General features: G+C 41.7%; 2 protein-coding genes across 3 annotated transcripts; both read right to left on the bottom strand.

The window, feature by feature from the left end:
• Nucleotides 1–15,843: 15,843 nt before the first annotated feature.
• LOC147441436 (long chain acyl-CoA synthetase 4-like) lies at nt 15,844–26,144 on the bottom strand. 2 transcript variants are annotated; one of them, XM_086483077.1, is made up of 19 exons: nt 25,810–26,144; nt 25,273–25,336; nt 25,089–25,178; nt 24,919–24,975; nt 24,753–24,801; nt 24,496–24,572; nt 24,293–24,332; nt 24,071–24,165; nt 23,830–23,997; nt 18,625–18,735; nt 18,451–18,538; nt 18,295–18,361; nt 17,985–18,060; nt 17,735–17,876; nt 17,369–17,614; nt 17,146–17,285; nt 16,875–17,057; nt 16,678–16,797; nt 15,844–16,357 (listed from the first exon to the last, which is right to left on the bottom strand). In XM_086483077.1, the coding sequence occupies exons 1-19, from the start codon at nt 26,112–26,114 to the stop codon at nt 16,310–16,312; spliced, it is 2,166 nt and encodes a 721-aa protein (XP_086339203.1). In that variant the 5' UTR covers nt 26,115–26,144; the 3' UTR covers nt 15,844–16,309. The 2 variants fall into 2 exon arrangements, with proteins under 2 accessions (XP_086339203.1, XP_086339204.1); XM_086483078.1 differs by having other exon boundaries at nt 17,759–17,876.
• On the bottom strand, nt 22,330–23,017 carry LOC147441437 (uncharacterized). The gene is made up of 2 exons (XM_086483821.1): nt 22,894–23,017; nt 22,330–22,799 (listed from the first exon to the last, which is right to left on the bottom strand). The coding sequence occupies exons 1-2, from the start codon at nt 22,982–22,984 to the stop codon at nt 22,330–22,332; spliced, it is 561 nt and encodes a 186-aa protein (XP_086339947.1). The 5' UTR covers nt 22,985–23,017.
• Nucleotides 26,145–27,013: the final 869 nt, after the last annotated feature.

Genomic DNA, 27,013 nt, shown 5'->3' with positions numbered 1-27,013 from the left:
TTTGCAAGGATCACAAATGTTTTAAGTGTGGGGAGCAAGTACATGGTTATCGTTCTTGCCCCAAAAGAAATGCTCGCAATGAGACTCCTAGAGCTTCCACTATCGAAGCTCCAAAAGAGGATGCTCATTGCAAAGGATCACCTCTCTCCTATGCTTGGGCAAAGGTAAGGGAGCATGATGCCTTCATCATGTTTGACCCTGGCTCTACTCATAACTTTATATCGACGAAGTTGGCCACCAAGTTGGGCATTCAAGCTTTTGAGATGGGAGATGCTGTAATTGTTGATGCCGCTTTCAAGGGACATCAAGCCTCCGTTACTCCCTTGATTTGGAAGTTGAGGCTTCATGTCCAAAGCTATGTCGATAAATAAGACTTCTTTATCTCTCCTCTCCAACATGAGGATGCTATCCTAGGGGCACCATGGCTCAACCGCATGGCTGTCAATATGAAGTTCCTTGAAAGGAGAATCTACTTCACTTACTACAGGGAAAAGAATATGTATATAGATGCTAATGAGTCTGGTCGTGCTATACCACTTGTAAATCCTCTTGCCCTTGATAAATCAATGAAGAGCTCACTTTCTACGTACATAATTTTTGTCAAAGAGTCCCTAAGAGGTCCTAATGTTTCATCAAAGGTGAATGGTAGGAATCAAGAAGAGTTAGACTTGTCTAACTTTCTAAAAGGATTCCAAGATGTGTTCATCGATGATATACCTATGGACTTACCTCCAAAACGAGGGGATGATGACCATCGAATTGAGCTCCCATTAGGAAGCTCACCACACCTAACGAACCTCTTTAACGAGTTTCCCTCAACAAGAGGAGATCATGAGGCAAGTACAAGAATTGGTAGACAAAGGTATGGTGAGGCCTAGCTCCTCTTCCTTTTGTTCTCAAGTCCTTTTGGTGCAAAAGGAAGATGGTACATACCGCATGTGTGTGGACTATCGCGCACTAAACCATATCACTATCAAAAATAGATTTCTCGTACAAGGCTCTACCTACTTCAGTAGGATTGACCTTAAAAGTGGCTACCATCAAATAAGGATAATGAATGAAGATATCATAAAGACCACGTTTCGTACTATGTTTGGCCTTTATGAATATCTAATCATACCTTCTGGCTTTACTAATGCACCAGCTACATTCAATCGATTAATGGAGAAAATTTTTAGACCCTATTGCAAATTCACTGGAGTGTTCTTTGATGATATCATCATCTACTTCAAGTCCTTGGAGGAACACAAGCAACATCTCCAAGTGATTTTTCAAGCATTAAGGGAGAACAAGCTTTTTTTCAATCAAAAGAAAAGCAATTTTTTCCTTCAAGATGCCCTAGACACATGGAAGCACTACCTATTGGGGACTCCATTCATTTTACAAACAAACCATCAAAGTCTCAAGTACTTCATGACGCAAACAAAGCTTTCCAACAAACAAATGAGGTGGAAAATTTTTCTTTTGCAATTTAATTTTCACAATGCTTGCATTGCTGGTAAAGACAATCAAGTGGCTGATGCACTTTTGCGACGACCAAAAGTTAATGTTGTGTCTATAACAACTCACAATGATCTATCTTCTATGATAGATGAGTAATGCTACTGACCCTGACTTTAAAGACATAATGTCATCCCTTGAAAGAGGAACCATTCACCTTGCAGGATGGTTATCTTCTCCCATGGCAATAGGCTATGTGTTACCCACTCCCTTCATGAGAAAGTCATGTATGAATCCCATGCTCCTCCCTATGCGGGGCATAGAGGCATTCAACCTACCCTTTGAGGAGTAGAGACATATTTTTATTGGCCAACCATGAAAGTGGACATACAAGAGTATGTTTCAAAATGTCTGGTATGCCAAAAGACCAAGTATGATAGAGGGAAGCAACCTGGATTACTCCAGCCATTGCCACTCCCTAATTCACCATGGGAGAGTATATCCATGGATTTTATCTTTGGATTATCCAAGTCTATCCATGGGAATAAGGGAACATGGACAACAATCGATAGGTTTAGCAAGCAAGCATACTTTATCCCTGTCAAGAAGACTATTACAGCACACCAAATGGCAACTCTCTTCATATCCCAGATTTTCAAACACCCTGGATTGCTGACAAGCACATAAGGGCCTTAACGTTCAAAGAAAATGGTTGGGTCTTACTTAAGTTTCCTAAGGCTCGATTGAGGCAAACGACGGGCAAAAATCATACGGGACATCAAAAGTATTATGCTAAACTAGCAAAAAAATACTATGATTTTGAAGCCAATCAATGAGGTGACTTATCAACTCAAGCTTCCTAACCATTGGATCATACACAATGCTTTTCATGTGAGCCTACTTAAGCCCTACAAAGAAGAGCCTCCAAATGAACCAATTATTGAAGACCCTCCCAAAATCGAAGACTAAGAAGAGGTACTACAACCCAAAGCTATCCTTCGGCATGAAGACAAGGTACTACAACATGGTAAGATTATCCTATGGTATCTTATTAAGTTCAAAAATTATCCTTTTGAAGATGCTAGATGGATGCAAGGAATCCAGCTTAAGAATAGTATGAACCTTGTCAACGCTTACAATGCTACATTAGAGTAAGCAAATGTACATGTTTCTTTTAAATGATCAATGTTTTTCTCTTATAAGACTAATTCTCTCTTTATTGTGCACAAATTTAAGTAGTATGCATACTAAGAATCATGTTTGTGATGACGACGTCTCTCAAACACCATGTAGAATTTGTCACTCTACTTGGGAGGATGAAATGGACTAAAGAGCAGACATGCTTGCGGCAGCTATGTCTCCCAAGCACCAATGGATTAGTCAGCCATCTTGAAATGATATCGTAGGGTAAAAAGGGATCCTCTACCCGCTAAGACAAGTTGACTGATGACTATGGCTTTATCTCTTTTACCTCATAGTTGAGGAAGACTATGATTTCAAGAGAGAGGTAATGTCATAAAATCTAATATTTAACCAACCCAAATGATTTTCTCATATTAAACTGATCATTTAATGTGGGATAATAAACAGGAACAAGGGTTAGAATATAGACATGTGCTTACAGATCTATCTCAACACGAGGCCAATGGTAAAGGGGTCCAAATGAGAGATGGTCTGTCAAAGAGCAAGTTTAACTAATGGAGGTTAAAAGACCTTAGGGTTAGCTTCATTAAAGACCTCCAATGGTTAGTGTTAAAAGTCCTTTGACCTTAGGCAAGCTAAAGCTGAGCTTGAGGTGCGAACCCAACCTAAGCTTGAGGTGCTTGTCGTGCTTGATGACTAAGGTACTTGAGGTGCTTGTCATACTTAATGAGGAGGGTGCTTGAGAAGATTCCCATGCATGGGGGTAAGGTGCTTGAGTCAAAAAGAGACCCTACAAAGGAGGGGGAAAGTCCCAAAGTTAGGGGAATCCTTGAGTCAACCTCCCACTCACCCAAAGGGCACCCCTTTTCTCAAGGGGCACATGGGACACATGTCAGAATCTCCCTATGCTTAGCCACATGGGGTGCTTGAATGCTATTGGTTGGGCTAAAGAGGGGTCTAATTAGCTTCTAGTTCCATCCAACAAATATCTAGATATTTTCAAGCTCTCTCTCTAAGGGGTAAGTAGGACACTTGTCCAAAGACTACCCATGTACTTGAAATGCATGCTGCATGTGATTGGCTAGGGGGAGAGGGGTCCAATGAGCTTGAGACATGAGAAAAAGGTATAACTCGCCCCAAGCAAGCAAGGGGTGTGTTGAGGGGGTATACACCATAGACACACACTCATTTTGTGGATTCATTCTCACTTGGTGAAAGTAGAGGAACTCCACCTCCTTCTCTAAGCTTGTGAGAAGTGAGAGCCTACACCAACACTCTTGGCTATGGAATGCAATTCCAACCAAGAGCCATGCTTCAATGCTTAATCTTTCCATCTTCTCCATCTTCATTACTATGCTATTATGTATGCTAGCAAGGAGAGTGATGATAAGTGAGGAACTATTTCTTTCTCCTATGCAATGTTTCTTCTTCCTCTTCCCTAGCCTCATTCCCTGCTAGCTCTCTCCACCTTTGAAGGTGTTTGAGGCCTTGGGACTGAGGCTTGGGATAGTTAATGCTTTCTACAAATTTTATGTTATGCTTGTGATGCATGAAGATTTTCATCTTCATTGCATCACCTAGGTCACAAGGAACACGAAGACTGTATTGTACCAAGTCTCTCTTGATGGGAGAAAGTATAATACAAATGCTTATTGGAGGGGGGACTAGCTCCATATGAATCCGGTCCTCAATTGTTGTCATGTTCTCTAAACTCTCTCTCTCTTGCAAAAGTATTGTTCATGCCAAGATAACTAAGTACCATGTTTATGTTGCTGCCATCAGTAAAGTTCACCCGCTATGCTCACAAAGTAATCTCACAGAAGTGCTTTATCTAATTCCGCTACTCTCAAAGTTCATAGGCCATTTTTATTACAGTTTTTATGATATTAAAAATCTCACCCCCCCCCCCCTCCTCCTTGAGAAAGTACGCAAGCATGTAAGTACTTATGTTCAAGAATCAAAACTCATCAGCTACATTTTTTTAGGTCTCGTGTATTTCTTCAAAGTCTTCTTTGTCATTTTCTTCCTCTTCTCTCTCTCTCTCTCTCTCTCTCTCTCTCTCTCTCTCTCTCTCTCTCTCTCTCTCTCTTTATATATATATATATATATATGTGTGTGTGTGTGTGTGTGTGTGTGTGTGTGTGTGTGTGTGTGTGTGTGTGTGTGTGTGTGTGTGTGTGTGTGTGTGTGTGTGTGTGTGTGTGTGTGTGTGTGTGTGATTGAACTAGATTGAACTGCCCAAGAATAATCAGCCAGAGTCAAAAAAAATGGAGCTCATTCTCAATGTACAAAATTCTTTCAAGTCATACCTTAATTAGTGCCACAATGACCATCAATAAGGTATAACAACAAAAGTCTTTAAATAGATTTTTACTCAAGCTTTAGTGAGCAGGCCCAAAGTATCTTTATCCAGATTTAAACCATTAGTTGGCCAGAAAGATTCCAACCAGATGTAGTGAAAGAAGGACCAGTATTAAGTTGACAATCTAAGTATCAAGCAAAAGGTACAAAATCTGGCTACAACCAGTTATACTCAAACCAGACCAGATTAGTATTCACTAGCTATAGTTGAAAACCAGCTCTAAGCCCGACAACCAAGCAATTGGTGAAGGTCAAATTTGTAAGTCAAAACAATCTCCCCCAAATCATAATACCATAACAAACCTAGGTATCTAAAGCACCAGCTCATTATCTAGAAGTGGAGAGCAGGATTAGAAGACCAGACGTAAAAAAAGAACCAGTACCCCTTGCTTAGTATAGAGATTTTTGTATTTCCATATTTAATCAAACCTGGACCAGATTAAAGGTATTAATCCAGTAATCAGTGGTATGTTTTAGATTTATCACCTCAAGGCAAGAAAGACAAAGTCGAGCAAGGTCAACACAAAAAAGTGAGAGGATTTTGCAAACCAGCTCAGAGCAGTATTAGCAAGAGCCAGAGAAGTGCCAGCCAGAGCCAGAGCCAGAGCTATCCAACCATATGTAGTAAAAAAAGAACCAGTTTTAAGCTAATAGACTAAGTATCAAGCTGAATGTTTAGTGTTTTTTCAATGCAAGTAGCCTCCCCCATGCCATACCATACACAGGTGTGTGGTAGAGCAAAAAAACTCGACCAATACTTCACAAGGCCATATCAAAAATTAAGCCAATGCTTTTTTTAAGAAAACCAAATTACGTATGAAGCCAAACCAGGAAAAAGCCAAACCATGTTATAATCCTACAAAACCATAGAGGCCAGTAAGAAGTGAAAGGATGTAGCAACAGTTTAGAGAAGAATTTGCCAGAGTAAAAGAGGTTTCAGAGAAGTACCAGCCAGAGCCAGATCCAGAGCCATAGCCAGAGCACCAATGTTTCAGATTTTCTGCAAATTGAATGTATCATACCCAGAAAAATAACTACAATATTCCAAGTTCAGATTTTGGCAGCATAACTAGCAATGCCACTGTTCTCACCATAAGTACCAATTTTAATGCAAAGAAACATCAAATTTTCAAAAGTTTCCATGATAAGTTTCCTTGAGTCTCCTCATAACCCACTAGATTATGAACCATCACATAATATTTCAGAGTATCAACTAGTGATCAGTTAGATCAATTTCCCCATATTACCATAGTATACCACATTTAGGTAACAACCTGATCAGTAACCATAGAATTGATGCCACTTTTTTGTCAAGCAACAAAAACCTGGAGTGAGTAAGTATGTAAACAGTACCAGGGCAGGAAGCAAAAAGAAAACATCAGTTGATGTGCAATTAACAGTGCCAAGTTTATCAAACATATGCTTTAGCTAAAGAAAATCCCAAACGTACAGTTCTACCAAAAATTTTAGAGCAGAAATGTTCGATTTAGAGTTTTACTCCAAAACCCTACAACATCGGATCAGGTATACCTTCTATTAACGTTAGTAAAAGACTAAAAAAGGCAGTGTGGTAGAATGCTCAGTAAACATTAATGGCGGTGAATAAAACCTTTGAAGTGAAGCCATCATCACAGCAACAGATTATTGTGAAGCCAATCATCAAACAGACCTAACCCCGTCCATACCAAGTCTAAGTGAGGGAGTTCCCCTCACCTTATATAGAGGAAGAGGCTACAAACATCGCAGTTATGAGAGCAATCCCATCAAGATCGTGAGCGGACCCTGAGTAATTATGAAAAAGACGAGCTGCAAGCCTGGCCAAGTCGCCAACATCATCAGAAAGGGAAGCACCACTCATGGAGCCTGTTGAGTGAAAGGAGGGAAGGGGAAAAATGGCGACAGGAAAAGCCTCGTGGCGGTGTTATGCCAGGAGGAGCCATAAAAGGAAGGGGAGTTATTTTTATAAAAACCTATTTACCTTTTGAGGTTAGCACCTCAAGGGATAGTTTCCAATGATTCCTTGTTCTAGGAAGTTAAATCCACAAGGGAAAGCTCCCACTGAGTTAGGCTTTTAGTGGTACACATTCAGCTATGCTAATCAAGATAGTATAGTAGGCCAGCAACATTGAAATCAAATAACATTTCAGAGTTTTCCTACCCAAAGTGGAGATCATTATGCTATGAGAAGGTTGCTTGTCAATACAAGAGGTGTATAGTAAAGCATATGGTAAACTTCCATATGGCAGCAGCTTAAGTCTAAATTGAGTGCATACAGTTAGATGTCATATGTTTTAGTCAGATAAAGTGATTCAGATAACAATCAGAACCCCTTTAGATGCTATCATGGTCAGCTGCTGTGACAAAGTGTGTGTGTGTGTGTGTGTGTGTGTGTGTGTGTGTGTGTGTGTGTGTGTGTCTCCTCTCTCCCCTTCTCAAAATCATTAGATAGTATTTGTCACTCAATTATTTATTTTGGTGACATTAAATGTTCTCCCTCTCTCTCTCTCTCTCTCTCTCTCTCTCTCTCTCTCTCTCTCTCATTTGAGTCATACAACAAGATGACTCCTTGCCAATTTCATTTAGAGAAGGTTTACCTAAGGCTAGTTGTTGAGAGTCTAGATTAGCTAGTCTCAAACCGGGCCAACAGGAAGGAAAGTGGGGGAAATAGTAAAAAATGTTGTAAAAATTGAAAAATTTGTTAGTACTTTTGGCGTGCATCATAATGGGGAGGAAATGTGCATTGAAGATACATCAAAAAAGTTAGATTCATTTCAGCTATACAAACGGAGGAAATGTGCATTGCAAATACATCAACAAAGTTGAGGTCATTTCAGCTACAAAGGGAAGGTGTAAAAAGGTCTCAAGGGCTTGGGTTAAGAGAGAGAGAGAGAGAGAGAGGCACATCATCTAGTCAAGGGAGAGACACACGAGGCCGCCACTCTTTGTTGATATGGTGGGTTGCGAGCATCCTATCTCATCTCAGCACTATGCAAGGATAGAAGGGGAGGGTCACATGTGGATAAGTCAAGAGTTTAAGAAACTTTTAATGTTAATAAATAAGTTACAAAATATTCTAACATCATAAAAAGAATACCAAAAATTTCAAAGATTTAAAGAATCTTTTTTTTTTTTTGCAAAACTCACAATTGTCAGTCACCAAAAGATTAAAAATCAGCTTCAAGCTCAGTCCGAGCCTTGAGGGATAGAGGGTTACAACTGCGCTTAGTCACAAGTACCTAGTAGCTAACTATTGCGCAGGGCACGTTCGGATGGCGAGGGATGTCCTAAGCCGATCATCTGAGCTATACCTTTTACTTACCACACATATTATCTCCTTGCTTTCTTGTACAATCTCTGCGGAATGCCTTATCAAAGACACGGCAGTTCTTGGCCTTCCAGGTATTTTTGAAGAAGCAATATCTAACAATTTGAGTACAAATAAGCAATGCGGAACTTTGAAATTGTTTGCCACCAAGGCACAAATCCTTCTTGAAATACCCAATCTTCCACGTCCTTTGTATCCATTTGCACATCTTTCCTGCAAGGCCTCTATAGTCGAGCATTCCATGAAAAGGTGGCAAAGATTTGAAGCATCTTATAAAATTGGAATGATACAGAGATTACCCTTATAAAAATTCCCTTAGCCCCTTCTTTTTAGATCTTTTAAATTCTTTTAAAGAGAGAAAACAAAATTGAAATTAGCTTTAAATCACATAGATATATTCATAATATCTTTTAAATGCTCCATCCAAAGCATTGGCTCATCTTGAGTTTGGTATAACTATTTTTATTAAGCATTATGGTGTATTTTCTATCTCTAGATTAGAGAGAAAAAATATCAGCTTCAAATTTTATTTCTTGAAACATTGTAGATCCAATGATTAAAATTTGATGAGGAGGCTCTTACCAAAATATAATTTTGGTAACATTACTTTGCCCTTACATTATAGTGTCCCCACTACTACGAGTCATCTTAAGGAATGTGTATGATATCACAAGGGTTAATGGGAGAGGATTATTAAAAATACAAAATGTATACTTTTGTGTATACATTAGAGGGGGGTGGGGGTTTTTGAAATAGGCCCATAGCGTAAGTATACTATATATATTGGGGTATTATTGATTAGCTCTTGAACACACATGATATAGGAAGCTTTTAATAGGTGACTTCTCCAAGGGAAAACAGAGACATGATGCTTGTGGATCTTCATTTGAGTAACAACATCATTTAGCAGATATAGTTAGTTTGTTCAGTGCTTGAGGGACATAGTAGATCACAAGCATGTTTCCATACATTTACCTAAACATCTTTTTATAATAGATGGCTAGTCTACGTGATACTTTAGGGACATAGTCCGTTGCAAGTGTATCCTTTTTTACGCAAATTGTGAAAAATTAAGAATTTAATGAAAACATAAGAGAAATAAAGATAGATCTTTGCTTCATTAAAGCTAACTTTACATCACTGTCTTGTTTCATGTCCAACACATATGGCCATTTCAAGTCATTTATAGTGCTCACTGGATAATTTAGATTTGGGTGGTAGCTTATCCATATACATAAGGAGTCTTAATAGTTGGAAATGTCCTCAAGCTAATCAAATTCATACTAGGAATAATAATTTTCTCCACAAGAGGTCATAGATTTACTTAAAAGGCATAACTTTGAGCCAACTAAGTGTCACTCTTGAGCCCATAAGCTAATCATTTACCCTTGCCAAGAATTTGAAATCTTTCTTTGTAACATTTTGAGTAACTTTGCATGAGGTTGGTGATGCATGTATTTCTCACCCTTGGAGTCCTTGCTACTAGTGTTTAATCATTTAAAAGGCTCATTGGATGTGGTTTAACACCCACTTGTTGAATACATCTTGATAAATCTTTGATGCATTAGCAAAAATTTTGTCCTTGATACCATGTATTATGTTGTGATTTTATCTTTAGAATATTATTTAGAAGAGCACATACATGCTCTTTGCAATGCTAGTATATTATGTATTATTTAGAAGAGCACATACATGCTCTCATGATCTAAAGAGAGTTACAATGCTTTAGTTGAGAACTAGCTCTTTTATTGTTTATTGCAAATTTTATATGCTTTTTTTGGGGGGCGAAACTCATATAAACTTTTATATGCTAACAACATCTTGACCCATATTCATTTCCCAAAAGTACTGGCCAATCATCATCTTTTTTTTTTCTTTTTGCCAAGCTCACAATAGTTGATGTATGTATTCGATATTCCACAAAGAAATGTACAAAGCAACCTAGCTCGAGACAAGCTTTGCGGGACCAAAGGTTACATCAAGAAGTTACATAGCCTCACCTGAAGTGAAACATAATGAAATGGCTCTTACTCACTGCAATCGGACCTGACAGCAAGAGCTACCCTATTCCACTCGTTCAAATTCTTGCTTTTTCCAATCTCAATAATCATATCCTTGCTTTTTTGGATTAGCTCTAAGAATTTAGCTATAGAGAGAGGTCCTTATCGAACACTCAAAAGTTCTTGGCCTTCCAAACATGGTGAAAGAAGCAAAATCTAACAATTTGAGTACATATTAGAAGTTCTTGGCTTTTCATTCCTTTCCCTCTTAGGAAAAAATCATTCTTGGAGAACCCTATCTTCCAAGTCCTTTGGATCCATTTGCAGATCTTAGTCATCAAGCCTCTCATCCCTGGGCACCCCTTGAATAGGTGGGACAAGTCCTCACTAGCCATTTTGAAACCCAAGCACCTACCAGAGTCGATACCTTGAGCTTTGATCTCAAAAAGGCCCCCCATAACAGCTTCCATAGAAAGATCTTCATCGACTGAGGCCATTGTGGGATCCAAATGTTTTTTGTTATTGCCACCCACCAAACCTTCGGCCATTGTTTACCCCATTGTTTGTTGAGGGGGGAGAACCAATTAGCCTTGTGCCTTAGAGAGTGACCTTGGTGTGCGATTTGAGGAAATGGCTACTCTAGGGCCATCACCAGGCTTTCCACTCAAAACTAGATTCGCAGAAAGGTATCAAGAAACTGTCCATCCCTTCCACAGCTCTATTGACCAGAAATCTCTCAGTGCCACTGAGAGGAGAAACTGGATAGTAAATCGGTTTGGCTCTTTCTAGGTCTAATTGTTGACGTCCTAGAAGTGGGTCGGTCATTGGAGTCCTTTGTTATTCACCTTTCTGAAAATCTCTCTCCCCAATAAAGGGTTCAACAATATGCTAGCAGCTTAAGAGAGCAATGGGGACCAATGTGTTCTGGAGTTTTGGAAGTATCTAGTTATCTCTCTCCACTCCAATGCCTCTGTTTCTCTATTGCACTTATGTACTAGCTTGTCCATTTACCATTGAGGTCCTAGGAGTTTGTCGTGAACCTCTATCCCTTTCCACCTCCCACCTTAGAGTAGAGCTTTGCCTAGTCCATCATATCCTTGGTCGTAATATCCCATGCCTAGTTTTGTTTTACAATCGAGGCCACAAATTTGGCACATTGGGCCTCAGCATGAACAATAGGGTTGAGTATCCCTATACCACCTTGTTCCATTGGTCTAGCAATTGACTCCCATTTCGCCCACTGCCAAGGCGTCGAGTCTGGTGTTATTTTTCCATAAGAATAGTTTTACCGGTTTCAAGAACTTTTTCCAGCTACATTTGGCTATTTTGAGGAGCTGGCTAGCAAAGACAATGTAAGGGAGCATGTAGGGTTTTTTCATTTTAACTTGACTCAAGAAGGGAAGCAGCACATGCTCCCCCCTTCTCATTTTAAACATGACCTTTTCCAAGACCCACTGGAATCTTTGCCTATGCGTTATGTCAACCCCCAAGGGGGCTCCTAGATGGTGAAAGATCTTTCCTTTCAAGACAATCTCTCATGTCCAAAAAGATGGGTCGAAAGAGTCATTCTTAGATAGAGAGATCAACCTTGACTTCTCATTATTACACTTTGACCCCAAGGCAACAACAAATGTGCAAACAAATAGCCTCGCTTTGAACTCAAGGCAACGGCAAAGGCTATTCAAGCTTGTTTGTTCCACTAGCATTTTAGACGTCAACTAGAGTGCTTGGACCCACTCACTAGTGCTCCTCCTTTTTCCAATAGATACCATCACTTCCCTATTTTCTTAGATAATCTCATTGAAGTTAGTAGCCGGGAGGTCGTTTTAAAAAACACGACTATTCTTAGACCTCCGGACTTGTTTAAATTTGCAAAATTTGACAACCTGTGTGCAGGTGTATCCATTTACAAACCTTGCCTACCAATCTGCTTATAGCCGAGCAATCTTTGACCAAGTGTGGGAGATCTTTACTTGTCAGGATTTTATTTTCACTAAGTTAGCAAGTCAAAAATTGAGAAACATATCCGAGGATATGTCTTGTTCTCAAGTATTGCAAGTTGACCCTTGTCATCATAATAGTAAATGTAGCTTAAATGCCACAATATCCTTTAACAAGAGAGATATAGGTTTTAAACACAATCTTCTGTCTCATTATTTATGTGACACAAAATTTAGTACAAGAAGTGAGGAAATTCCTTTTGGAGTATAATTCCTTTTGGAGTATACTTCCTTTTGGACTAACTCCCCATTAGTCAAGGTGCATGATATGTGTCAATTATAGTAGTAGCATCTACATCTAATATTATAGGTAGACATTGAGATAGGCTACCAAAATAATTTTCTCAATCCATGTGCATTAGGAAGAGAAGAGGGCCTCTTTATTAGGGGAGTCCTTCCTTTGGTATTAAGAAAGCAATCAAAAGGACAACTTTTTCATTCAAACATGCAAAATGGCTAGGCAGCTAACTAAGCACTTGCACTGACATCCTCTTCAAGCTTGCTTTTGCCTCTGTCCTCTAGCAAGCTCGTGCATTTACCTTTGGCTTCACATTCTTGAGCCAAAGAAATTGACGGCTTCCTTGAGAATTCACTTGTACATAGGCCACTAACTAGGTGTTAAGACATACGCTATCCATAGCCATGATAAAAATTGGTTTCCATTGAGGCCCCCCCACTGCTTAGCATCTCAAAATGTTGGCTCCAAAGGGAGGGAATTAGGTCGCCCAACTTTGAAGCCTTCACGTGCCAATGACAATGCACATCACAAGCTTGCCCCAAGATAGGCTGCTCATATGCGTTTCAATACGCCTAGCCCAAAATGCAAGCAAAGCCTATGTCTTGTCCACAACATTTTGAAATGCTGGCAGATTGTGGCTACCCATTGTGGGCTTGTTTTAGCATGGATTTCAGAATGCTAGTACAAGAGGCTTATGGCCAAGCAACACGTTTCAAAACGCAAATCTACCTTCGCAAACAGACTGCCAATTGTTGCACACAAGCTTTTTAAATGTTGTTTCAAAGAGCCCCCGCCCCCCCCCCCCCCCCCCCCCCCCCCCCCCCCTTGTCAATGCTCTAAGCCACTTCAATCTCCTCTTTTTTCGTGCCATTGAAGAAGGCAAACTGCTTGAGCGTTTCAAAATGCCGACGAGAATGGTGATGCCAAACAAACGCCAAAACCTTGTCAAATGTCAAAATGTTGGCGATTGATGAGCTTTACAAAACGCTAAGAAATGGGGGGCTTCTTTCAACTCTTATTGAGTCACTCATCTCCTCTTTTGTCGTGACATTGAAGAAGGCAAACTGCCTAAGCGTTTCAAAATGCTGATGAGAATGGTGATGGTGACCAAATGCCAAAACCTTGTCGGATATCAAAATGCTAGCAATTGACAATCTTTTCAAAATGCTAAGCAATAGGGGGGGCTTCTTTCAACTCGTAGTGAGCCACTCCTCTTCTCCACACTGATCCTCCTAAGATCAAAGAGCCACCTGTGAGAGAGAGAGAGAGAGAGAGAGAGAGAGAGAGAGAGAGAGAGAGATTGTTGAACCAACCAACTTGGCAATGAATTAGTGATTACAATGAAGACTAAGTGTTTCTTATATACTAGCCTAGGGGCCCTTACCCCCTCAATAAATTTCCCTACCCAAGAATTTGATAAATAAGTAAAATAAATACCTAAATCCAAAATAAATATTGGGATCACGTTGGGCTAGTCACTTGAAATGTTATAACTTTAACAAAAATCTCTATCCAATAGATTATTCAAGACCCTTTGTCGTCTTGCAAAGCACTCTATAAGCCAACTTCAACCTTTCTCGTCTCCAATTCAACACATCGAAGGCTCAAATTTTTATTTTGTAGAAAAAGTGGACCCATGAATAGAAAGAATTATCTTGAGACTTCTTGTGTACGCTCTGCAACATGCAAAAGCACAGTGTCCTTGAAAATACACAAAATAGTATAGCATACATATGAACAACATAAGTGAAGAATCTTCATACTTGACAAATCATGTATACACAAGATCAAAAGTGATACATAGTAAAGAGAAATAGAGAGCGAGAGAGAGCACAAGGTGCACCTCCAAGAGCGGAGTGCTACACATGCACGAAAAGGGAAGGTGAAGACGAAAAACACAAAGCATTGAGTACAATCTCCGGCATGTAAGAGTGAGCATTTTCCTCCTATGCATATATATTTATAGATGGTAGTGAATTCTCAATAATGATTCAACCATCTGTTGAATCTGCGAGGACATAAAATAAGTGTTGCTAGTAAAGAGCTCTAAATTAATTAAATTTCCATGAATTATCTTTCAACCATACTAGCCATAAATCAATTGTGCTCGACACCTGTCAGCTTGCTCGTCATCTATATACAACAAATATGCATAATAATTAAATATCATTACATACCTCCGTTAAAGAAGCAACTATCTTTAGGTGTTGTATTACATGCTCAAATCAACCAAACCCCTAGGGCCTTCTGCAAGCCAAAACTCCAACAACAAAGGTATGTAAACTTAACCCCTCAATCAAGACATTAGAGCATAGAGCACATTGTGTATGCCCGAACTTGAGAGTAGTCTACACAAGATTTGAAGCCTAAATTGTCACACAAGTATGCAACGTTCCACACCATAAGCTTGGGTCATGTCCATCCAAGAGTGATCGACTGAGCCAAGGGCTCCTATGGTTAGATGGACACTTCAAGTTAGTGATTCGAGGTGGTAGAGAGCCAACAGGAGAGCTCTTTCAAGGGATTTCCACTATGAAGTTCTTTTTAGTTACCCCCTACTACTCACATGGGATTGACCACCTCCGCAATTCCTATCTATGGTTAGCATTGGCTAGGCCATTGCAACTATTCCCGCTATCTTTGATGGGTTTGCTCTTCTTTCCTATGATGTAACAATACTTAAAGGTTTTGAGGCCCCAAGAAGCCTCCACATCTTAGGTAAAGGGGCAAGTATAGAGATACCTAGTTGAAAAAATATTGAACTAAAGGAGATTTTGTATGTACTCATTTCCGAAATGTACGAGTACCTCACATTCCTAGTAAAAGATGAATTAGGTTATACCGAGATTGATTTGACTCTTCTCAGAGATTACACACTCAAAAGCCCCAATGAAAATAACTTTTTAGCAAGTCACAAGGACAAGCAGGATTACAAGCATGTCCCAAATCATGTCTCTAAATTGGAGGTGGATTCATCTTCCTTTTAGTGACTAAAAGATAGAGACCATCAACTTATTGGCCCCTTAACCCTAGACACAAGTAACGACTCTCCGCCCTTCAACTCAATTGCACCCTCCACTTTTGAATATTTCTCTAAATCCTAGTTTTTATAGATCCTTAACCATGACCAACATGGAAGTTGTTGACAACCCTTGATTACCTAAGCTAAATAGTATTGCCTTGTTTCAAGCATGATGAGTACTTTTTGAGCAATAAATATGCCAACTAGGATAAGAGCTCGAATCATCATTTATTCTATGTATAAAGTTGCGAAACTAAGGCATTTAGGAGAAAAGGTAACATTCAAAAATCAATGTGGGGAGAAAGAGACAGAGAGAGAGGAGAAAAGATAAGTTATAACCATCAAAAATCCGTGACGAGAGAGAGAGAGGGCACGTGATCGCGTTTATTTAATGGGTATAGCTAAATTAGACGAGTTATTCTGCATAACTTCAATGATCAAGCAAAATATTGCTACTAGCCGAAGCAGGAAGCATGTCTTCCCTGCACGGCAATGCGCAAGCATGTGAAGCCCATGCGACTCCGCTTTCTGTGCCCACTTGGATAGATGACTCTGTATATCATGACAAGTTTTGGGTGCCCATCATGATGTGTCTTTATGTAAACTTTGTTCCCCATTAAGCCACAGGCACCTTCCCACGAACCATGGTTGCTGCCTTGGCACACTGAATGGTATATAAGCAGGGGAGACGAAGCATGTATATATATATATAGTTTTTCTGTTTAGAAATGAAGCTAGTCGACCACAAGAGCTCTCAAGATGAGTTAACCACGGACCGACCTACTCACTTTGGTGTTTCACTTTCTTATACATATCGTTGATAGCTGCCTGCCATGAAAATACAAATCTCTCTCTCTCTCTCTCTCTCTCTCTCTCTCTCTCTCTCTCACACACACACACACACACACACACACACACACACACACACACGCACATGAATAAGACTAATTCCATATAGACATCTTCATGTATATAGGTATTCATGCTAGAGAACTATCACATGTTCCTCAACTCAAGACTCCCACATGCAAGTTTTCCTCCATCCATGTGACATTAACCCCTGCACTTGGCGATATTATTTGTGTACGAATGCACACATGCTTTCTACAGTTATCTATAACTGGTTGCGTGTGGCTTATTCAAGATACCTGATAGTGCTTAAGTAACTGAGGCCTCTTCTTCTTGTAAGTCGGTGTGATCAACTCTCTTTCAACGTCGAAAAGAACAGGGTCCAGATGTATGGCTTTTATCATTTCAAATCCTTTGAGCTGCACTTTGAAATTGAGTTCATAAGCATTGAAAAGAGTTCAAAAAGCATTGTGCATAACAGGCCATACGCCATTACCTTTTGCTTTTTACCAATAGCTGTCAATTCCTGAAAGAGGAAGTCTTGGACCCTCTTCTCCTTGCATAAATCATCCAAGTCACCTTTCAGTCCATTGGCAGCTGCCCAACTTTGAAGAGATTGCTCATTCGGTACGACGACAGCAACCAAGAAGGATTCATAACTATTACCATAGACCCACACCTGTCCAATAACAGTTCAACAAGAACAATTATCACACGCTGAGGATGCGCATCATTTACTGCCGGATGTTATTGAACTATGTGCTTACCGAATCCACATACAAGCTCATGCCATACACCATTTCAAGATGTTCAACTGCAATATACTCTCCTTGAGCAAGTTTGAAGATGTTCTTCTTTCTGTCAATAATCTTCAAAGAACCATTGGGCTGCCATTCACCAATATCACCTATCGTATTTATGTCAAACAACTCATGTATAAGCATCATCTTACATCAATTTCCGTCCAAACTCACAGACAAAATTCCATACCTGTGTGGAACCACCCATCCAGCATCACTTCACGGGTAAGGTCTTCACGCTTATAGTAGCCAGAGAACATAATCTTGCTTCGCATACAGATCTCCCCCCTTGACACCTTAGCAAGAGCATCGTATCCCATTTCAGGCACAGATTCTAGGCACACTTCGATACTAGGAGATGGAACCCCAACAGTACCAATCATGGACATCTCGTTGGGCACACAACAGAAACTTCCAGAACATGTCTCTGTCAAGCCTTCAACATAGAAGAACATCCGTTAGATCCACTCATTGGTCAAGAATGCAATATGTTGTCAACAAAATAAAGCGAATGTACGAATGTACGCAGACAGCATGTCACACAAAATGCACACACATGAAGCTCCAACATAGGAACTACCATAACCCTGAACCATCATTGCGCAAGTGGCAACTCTCAAAAACTCTTCCACATGAGATGCTAGAGGCGCAGCTCCACTCATGAGCAACCTGACTTTGCCCCCAAACAGCTTCTTGATCTGTCACAAAGCAATACCATCATCTTCTTTTGGGCAAGGAAATGCCTCTTAGGGGAAGATAAAACCATCAACCAATGAACACCAAAGACATATTCCCGGCTGTCCTACCCTGTTGAATATAAGCATGTCTGCCATAGGAGAGGCCTTGTCTTGATTGTAGCCCAGGGACATCCAAAAGAGTTTGCTACACCATCATTGCCATAGTTATTATAGAAGGGTATGAACTGGTACGTCACTTTGAGCATTTTGCATTCACCATCTATGAAAAGAAAATCTGTTGTTGTGTGTGAAAATCTGTTGTTGTGTGTGTGTTGGGGGGCCGGGGGGGGGGGGGGGGGGGGGGGGGGGGGGGGGGGGGGGGGGGGGGGGGGGGGGGGGGGGGGGGGGGGGGGGGGGGGGGTTTTGTTGTGTTTCTCACTATTTATAGCAGGCACTGAACAACATCCTTAGAGCAAGCGGTGCACCACTTAGCCATCGTTGAGCACCTGCAAAGCTTACAAAATAGTAGGACCTTCATTAATACAGCCACAAAGTAGCAACCATCTCAGGATAAAAAAATAAGAATGAAGCACACCTCCATAGATTCTGTCAAACACCTTAGGTACTCCAGCAAACAAGGACGGTTTTAACTCTTGCAAATCCTCCATTAACAATTTTGGATCCTACAAAATAACAGTCAAAATAAGGCATCCAGAGATCCAGCACATAAAATGAGTATTGTCTTGCATCACTCACAGCATATGCTCACCCCTCGCCAATATCCTATTGAGGCACCGCGATATATGAAATACTCCTCAATGATGCGATCAAATATGTGAGCCAGGGGAAGAAATGACAAATACGAGTCATCAGGTGTCATCTGACATTAAAAGACAAAATCTCTCTCTCTCTCTCTCTCTCTCTCTCTCTCTCTCTCACATTGGGAGGGCTAGAGAGAATGTGTTCGCAGGTTCAGTTTCAAGAACCATGAACAAAGCTATGGCTCTTTGATACTTTGGTTGCTTCAGCTATGCTTTATGGGGTCCAGGTTTGGGGACCATCTGTGAATCATGACAGTTGGAGGAGCATGGAGAGACCCTTGGTATTTATGATATCCCGGATGATTAGAGCCAAGGCCCATGCGATTATTCAAGCGGAGGTAGCCACCCCTCCTATAGAGATTGAGGCTCTTACCAAATCAGTGTCCTTTATGCACAGTCTATGGGATACACATAGAGGCAAATATACTAGATTGGCTCTTGAGTCCTCTAGACAGTTAGCAATAAAGGGAGATGCATCATGTTGGTATGCGCAGATGACCTCATGGTTCCAGAGGCATGGTTTCAGCATGGATATATTGCCTCCTTTTCAGTATCCCTGGATGCACCCTCCCTGCCAGTCACACGGACGGAGATCACTAGACTCATTCGTCGGGATCTTATACAGTTGGACACCAGGAGGACATAGGTAGAGCCGGTGCAAGAGTTGGGCACGAAGATGGCTTTCTACAAAGAGCATCTTCTCCAACTTTCGGAAGATGGGTTTGTGATTCGTCCGCGCTACATGGACACTCATTTGTCTCATGGTCTGTGATGTGCTATTGGTCAGATTCGCACATCCTCACACCAACTGGAGATTGAGACGGGTAGATTCAGAGGGATACCACCTAGGATATGCCAACTATGCGATAGAGAGCCAGAGACAGAGCTACACTACATATGCCACTGCACTGTGTATTATGAGATATGAGGGCGCTTCCATTGCTTATTCAGGGAGGGTTTTGGACCCCTAGATAGAGTCGTGAGGTATCAGGATCAGAGATGCCTTGGCTTATATCTAATTGAGCTACACCGACATAGAGATAGTCTGTTGAGGAGACATGGAGTACGACAGTCACAAAGACAGATCACAGACTTCTTTGGATTGAGGGAGCCAGGAGACCAACCACCAGCACAACCACCAGAGGCACCCTCATTGACAAGGCGACTGAGCTCGAGAGATCGAGACGACCACAACCGAGACACAGGAGCACACTCCATCGACGGAGACTCCAGCAGAGGATCAGAGGCATTCTAGCACGACACCCAAAGTGTCATTGAGGGCCTATTCTACATTTTCACATTTCACATTTCACACTTCATTTTCAGTTTTCATTTTTTACATTCAGTACTTTTTGTACTTGTATATACCTAGATGAATCAAGGATATACCCAGATTCACCCTTGAAGGAAAGTGCAAGGTATAGACTCATGGTAGTCACCCACGAGACAATATAACCATCAGCTCCATCATGCATAGTATTGACTAAATACCACGACATCCCCACTAACGTCGTCAGTGCCCAATAGTGGGTGTAGAACTAGGTACAAACATATGCTCCCAAACACAACACACACCACCCGCACACACACATGAGCATACATCAACACAAAGTTCAACGTGCTGAGTTTCTGTCATGACTCCGGAGATCAAGGGCAGACTCAGCCATAATGAAGCCTAGCACTAAGAGAAGCGTTAAATTTGTACTTGTACTTCAGACATTGTATTAGATTCACCGCTTTGCATTTGATGGTCTCATAGGTCATTTTGGTCTTTTGAAGACGTTAATATATCATTTCATCTCTCTCTCTCATTCAGCACTTTTTGTACTTGTACTTCAGACATTGTATTAGATTCACCGCTTTGTATCTGATGGTCTCATAGGTCATTTTGGTCTTTTGAAGACGTTAATATATCATTTCATCTCTATCTATCTATCCATCCATCCATCCATCCATCCATCTATCTATCTATCCATCCATCCATCCATCCATCCATCCATCCATCCATCCATCCATCCATCCATCCATCCATCCATCCATCCATCCATCCATCCATCCATCGATCCATCCATCCATCCATCCATCCATCCATCTATCTATCCATCTATCCATCTATCCATCGATCCATCTATCTATCTATCTATCTATATATATATATATATATATATATATAAAAACAAAAAGGGGCAAGTACATGACTGAAATACATATCAGGGCCGAAGGCAAAACTGAAGAATAGCCACATGGACATAAATTTAAAAAACTGTATCCCAAGATAAATATAAGGGCCCCAGTAGTTTCAGCAAGAAAGGAACTGGCAGAAGCCCACCACCTTGTACCATCTGCAACCATGGAACCAAGGAAGCACAGAAGAAGGGTAACAATCAATGACGAAGATGATTGATTCCAAGGCAACCAGGGATGGCCTGGATACCCTGGGCATGCGGACCAATATGCAAGTGTCTCCATCTTTTCCCATAGCCATCGGCCTGCCTGTACAACCCACTGCAGCCCTTGAGGCTGATGTCCAACTCAAGAACGTCCCTGCCTTGCTGCCTGTCGTAATGCACACGACCCAATCTGCGCCTGCTACTGCCAATGGCCATGCTCCTGCGCAGCCTGATCTTTTGTCGTGCTGGCTAACCATACTTGAACATGGCACGTCGTTCAAGATCCATCACCAAGGGCACCTTCTTGTTGCAGATGCCACCAAGCCAGATGTTGCCAAGAATGTCGTTAATGCTGCTGCAGCCCAATCTGCTGCCACTCCTGCGAATTCTTCACCTGCTGCCTGTGCTACTACTGAACAGGCAAAACGAGCCTTTGTTGACGCCAATACGACCACAACACTTGCTGCGGCCAATTTCACATATGCCGCCTGTGTAGCCTCCAACTCTAAAGCCATTGTGGCAATCACAAGGGGCACCAACCCTGCAACCAGCATCGACGTCAACCCTGGTGAAGACACAGATGCCGTCCCTGCACTGGATATCGTACAGATGACGAAGCCCCAATTTTCTGATGGTCATGATGCTGCAGCTATTCATTCTGTATACCATGGAACCCATGATGATGACGATGAAAATTCCATCATCAACACGTTCCTTGCTTCACTACAGCCCTGTCCTCATGACGAGGAAGCCGAGCTTGATCATGGCGCTGCCTCGATGAATGCAGCTCCTGCAAACTCTGCTGCTCCGTATGAGATCCCTGAAATTTTCCAAACCCCTGCAACCGGCGCTGACATTCAAGCCCCCAGATCCTTCAACAGCGCAGCCCAATGTTTAGCCCAATGGTCAAGCCTCAAGCGTCTTCTGCCCCAATAATGCAACAGGAAGCAAATAAATTCAAGGATGTCTGCAGGCAAAGCCCGAGCCAGATTTGCTGCTCCCTCAGTGCGCTGGTTATTCATGGCTTGACTATGCGCAAGAAGTCTACACACACATCCTCTGTGTGTCTGTCCACATGCTTTTGTTTCCCAGCTGGCCACGCCATCCAAGGCACTCAAATCAAAGCTGCAGTCCAATCCTCTGCCCGCGCTGATGTAGTCATTACTAATGACTTTCAAAGTAGGCAATTTCGAGTGCAATTTCCCTGTGCAGATGGACCTGCTATTGCCCAACTTCATGCAGACGTGCAGTCGCAATCAATGGCTAATACATGCCGTGAAGCCGACCTGTTGCTGGACAATGAACCTGCAGTCGATGCAGAAGATGAAAAGGAAGATGAAGTCCCTGCCCCTGCTGCGGATGAAAATGCTGATGTACCTGCCCAAGAAGCAGATGAAAACACTGCTGAGATACCTGTCTCACATCCAGTCGATGGTGATGAAGTACCCACCCGGAATGATACAGCCAAGAATGACATCCTTGCTGCAGGAAATTACTCCTGCAGCGCCCAGCCCTGCCGTGCTCGCCACCTTGCCTTGTGAATACTGTGGCCACCATGCAGATGAAGAAGACGAGGTTATCACCAACTTCCTGGCTTCTCTTGAAGAGGAACACACAAACTTTGACCTGCAGACGGCCACCTCTGAACACCTCAAAGGCAGCACTTTGTTTGGGGATCACCCTATGACAAATGAACCTGTTGACGGAGATGAAGAGATAGCAGTTGCTTCCTCCTGCGTGTACCAAACCCAAGTTGATGATGCAGAACCTGCAGATGATGGTGAAACTGATCCAACCTTGATGGAAATCATTAGAAGGGTGCCTCACCCTTACAACATGGATGTTGCTCATGCATTTCATGCTGTTCCCAAGTGCAAATATTGTTGTGGAGGCTATCACAATCATTGCTCAAACTCATGCCGCCCTGTTAGGATTCAATCCCACAAGCGTGAAGATCCATTCAATGATGGTGCTGCTCTTTCATATAGATAAAATTTCAACCTAATAGCAATTGACAATGCTTCCTTGGTCTCACTGACGTACCTCCTTGCCGCTGAATGTATGCAGCTAGCACAACTGATCATCTTTGCTGGCTCGTGTCGTGTACGAAAGGGGGGAATAAATGTAGATCTTCATCCACGACGCTCGAAGCTTTCTCACGAGTGCTTGATGCATCTGAAGCCACGATGGAAGATGAAACCTCACCATCAAATTTTCACCTTCAACAACTTCTTGATTGATCCCGCGGATGACACCAAATCCGAGATACAAACCCAAAATTTGTTTTCTCCTTCTTGCACTGATTGCAGAGCAATCACAAAAACAAAAAGCACTTTCCAATTCATCTAAGCACTTCTCATGCACAATAAAATCTTCTCTCGGCATTCAGCTGAGGGGGGATATTGGAATTAAAAAATAATTAACTCCAGCCTAATGCCTCGAAAATTCAAGAGACGTGAGTACCCATTCAAACCTCACGTCACAAGCCTATTTAACTACCCTGTAATCAATCAAACATCACAACCAATCATTCACACCCTATCGTGTCTTGCGTCTCTCTCTACCTCTGTGTATCTTTCTCTCTCTCCTCTGTGTAACACACGTACACACAATGTCTTAATGTTTAACTTCTGCGCCTCTGATAGTGGGAGGCCCCCTGGCCTTTCACTCCCACATGGCAGTGATGCTGGGAGGTGAGCACAATCCAAGCAGCAACAAAGGCATCTATACAAGACCACTGTGTAACTTAGAAGACATGCGCACCTTCTCTTCAAAATGTAAAAGCCAAAAATCCACAGCTCCAATCATCAAGGACACCGATTCATGGGTAAGCAAGACTCCTTTAGGTTCTCCAGTAGTGCCACTCGTGTACATGATAGTGCATATATCAAATCCTCTAGGTGGAGTCAGCTCCACTGGATTATTGGCTCCCTGCAGAAGTAGCCTCAAGTGAGAACAGTTGATGATCTACGGTGTCTATTAAGCAGTTTAAAGGACCACATACCAAATCCAAGAACTCTTTCCATGAGAAAGATTTAACTCCATAAGACTCTATTTCACTCTTTTGTTGCTCTGTCACCGAGCCAAAGCTAACCACAACTGCAAATGAAGAAACGCGTAGACAAGCTTCAAGTTGAAGAACCACAAGAAGGCACACCCATGGATCAAAAATAACATAAAAGAGCACGCTTTAAGTATTACAAGATTCCAGGATTTGATTGCTTACTTTTCAGAAACTCCGAGCAGTTTGGCAAAGATATCAGAATCTACACGCACAAAGAGTCCACACACAGTCAACATTACAGTGCTCAAAAAAAAAAACGAGCAGAGGTAGTAGTAATAATCCTCTTCCTAGAACCTGAAGTAATCAACTTGGACCTAATCTACTAATATTCTAATTCCCAAAATTTTCAAAGGTAGCATCTAGACCTCTGGAAGTTTTGCCTCTTGAACAAAAGCAATCGGAATCTCTGCATGCTTGATGATAAATTCAATTGCATTTGCTCCTGATTGAATCAAAAGCCTCTTTTAGGGATTAAAGCAGCAAGAAATAAACGAAGACTAGTATACAAAGCATTTTTTCTTTTGAAACCATGCTTTGACAAAACTTGAGTTCAATTACTAGTATACCATAAAACAGAACGGATCATCCACAGAAGAAGTTGAGACATAAGTTCAGGGAGTACCTAAAGTGTCATAAAGGGGAACACAAGAAATAGAATGTCCATTGCAAGCCTGCCCACAGCCAATAACACTCGAGATTTATGGTGCATTGCATACATCCAAGGGGCCGAGCTACCGTGTAAAAGAACAGCACTACTGTCTTAAAAATTAAGAGCTCAAAGGGAAAACCTCCATTGATATAGCCCACTCTGGGCAATTTCCTCCATACACACCACATTTGTCCATCTAAACCAAACCACAAACTTCGTATCAATCATTGCTTGTATGACAAGCCAAGATTACTAGTCTAATGCTTCCGCAATACACCAAACATGACTGGTCACATCAACAGCACTTACAGGCTTTATGCCACAAGTACGCATTGCTGAGCCAATTTTAATTGCCTGATCGTACACTTGCTGGTACGTTAGCCACGAATACGGGCCCGCCTGAGATGCAGCCAGTTAAGGGATGTATAAGCTTAAATTAATGTACTCCTTACAACAGCAAACAACTTTAAGGCTTGTGTAGCTGTTTTGCAACCTTCCCATCAGCGACTTTGCGCCAACCTAGCAACTTGTTGTCTGGATTCCTTTTGACTGACACACTGTTAAGAAAAGGCCAGGTCAGGAATTCATTGAGTTCCATCAAATGAAGCAGCACAACGAGAGCTACTGATGAGCAAAGCAGACACTTGCAAGGTACTTTTCTTTAAGGAATCGATGACGAGTTATATCAAGTTCATATCTGCAGTGTATTAAAAAAACACTGCACAATTGATCAAGCTACAATGCCCCGATTCAAGGGACAGGGAAAGAGAAAATCCGGCTTAGAGCATCAAGTTACTCCTGTGCTCTAAGCTTTGGAGGAACTGGGGCTGCCAGGTTAATCTTTAATCATCATGGCAAATGAAAGAATCCAAGCTTCCCACGAAATGCTTAGCAATTGCACAAGACGAAGCATTTTAGCAATTGCACTGGAAGAAGACGTGAGCCACTTGTCATAAGCGTCAAAAAAAAAGATTACGCAGACACTCCACAGGGAGCGAGCTTCTGCAATTCTAAGTGAAAAATACAGCACCTGAAAACGTCCCAGCAAGTGTCAATTCCTGGGGGAGGAGGTGGGAACCCATCCTTGGAGAGTATACTTCTGTAAACAGGTCCCACGGAGGGTTTTCCATCGCTGCCTTCTTTGCCCTCCTCCATTTTGCAGTTGTAATACTTGAGGTTTTGTAGCGAAACGGGCTCTGAAGCTCCCATGACTACCCAATTAGCATAAAAGCTGAGGGGTGCGGATGCGAGTGGGAGCTCGTTTGAAGTTGAAAGCTGCGAGGATGGAGCTACATTAGCGCCTGCGAGAGGGCAGCTATCACCCATAGCATTCATTAATTGTGGGTGTTGGCCCAACAACTGGAAAGTCCTATGCCCGGAATATTAAATGAAGCACGAAAAACTCTTTATGGCAATTTGCTTTCCGAGAAGGACCGCCTAAAGTTTAGTGAGCTTTCCCACTAAGGCAAGAGATGGCATAAGAGGTGAATAGCGCTATGCCATTGGGCCGAAAAGAAGAATCGCGTTTCGAGACCTTCTAACCTCTCTCTCTCTCTCTCTCTCTCTCTCTCTCTCTTTGGGCAAGGTAAACAAGTGTTATCGGGGGCACTTTTTAGTGCAAGTTGCAGGCAGCATGACTTGATCTCAAATGGTAGGGTTGCAGCAGTCATGGAGAAACCCTGCACTAATGCTTAATGGATGACAGTTATTTGTTACTTTTATATAGATAGATTGTTGTCTTTGTCTTGTGAGCAAGAGGCATGCAGGCAACTAACACATGGGCATGTTGTTGTCAAGTTCGTCTGAACCCAACCTAAAGCTTGTAAGAAATGTAGAACAAAATAGGATCATGTAGCAAGGAGAGTAGAGAGAGATACGATGCAAAGTAGATTAGTAGCAAATCAAAATCTAGATCATCACTATCACAAAGTGATATGGCGTCATCCACCCATCCGCGCTCAAGGTAGAGCTTAGATGATGATTTAGACAACTAGAGCTAGTTGGCTAGAATGCAAGAGGCTAGTTATCCTTCAATATGGATGTCGTGGTTCATGGAGATGGCCTCCTTATATAGTGCTACGGGTGGGTGGTAGATGAGTGTGTGTGTGTGTGTGTGTGTGTGTGTGTGTGTGTGTGTGTGTGTGTGTGTTGGGGTGTGTGTGTGTGGGGGGGGGGGGGCATGTGTTGTATTGACTATGCCAATCCACTATCCGTTGCCACAACCAACTGCCCAC

This window comes from Adiantum capillus-veneris, chromosome 15, assembly GCF_014529385.1.
Source record: "Adiantum capillus-veneris isolate H3 chromosome 15, ASM1452938v2, whole genome shotgun sequence".
Classification (NCBI taxonomy): domain Eukaryota; kingdom Viridiplantae; phylum Streptophyta; class Polypodiopsida; order Polypodiales; family Pteridaceae; genus Adiantum; species Adiantum capillus-veneris.
This window is presented reverse-complemented; position numbering and strand designations above follow the sequence as displayed.

Coding starts and splice junctions, on each gene's coding strand:
- LOC147441436 (XM_086483077.1), bottom strand. CDS start 26,114: ATGAATGCTATGGGTGATAGCTGCCCTCTCGCAGGCGCTAATGTAGCT. Junction 24,976..25,088: donor GTACTTGTGGCATAAAGCCT/GTAAGTGCTGTT, acceptor GGTTTGGTTTAG/ATGGACAAATGTGGTGTGTA. Junction 18,362..18,450: donor GTTTGACAGAATCTATGGAG/GTGTGCTTCATT, acceptor TAAGCTTTGCAG/GTGCTCAACGATGGCTAAGT.
- LOC147441437 (XM_086483821.1), bottom strand. CDS start 22,984: ATGAGTTTGAGCAATGATTGTGATAGCCTCCACAACAATATTTGCACT. Junction 22,800..22,893: donor GCAACATCCATGTTGTAAGG/GTGAGGCACCCT, acceptor TGGTACACGCAG/GAGGAAGCAACTGCTATCTC.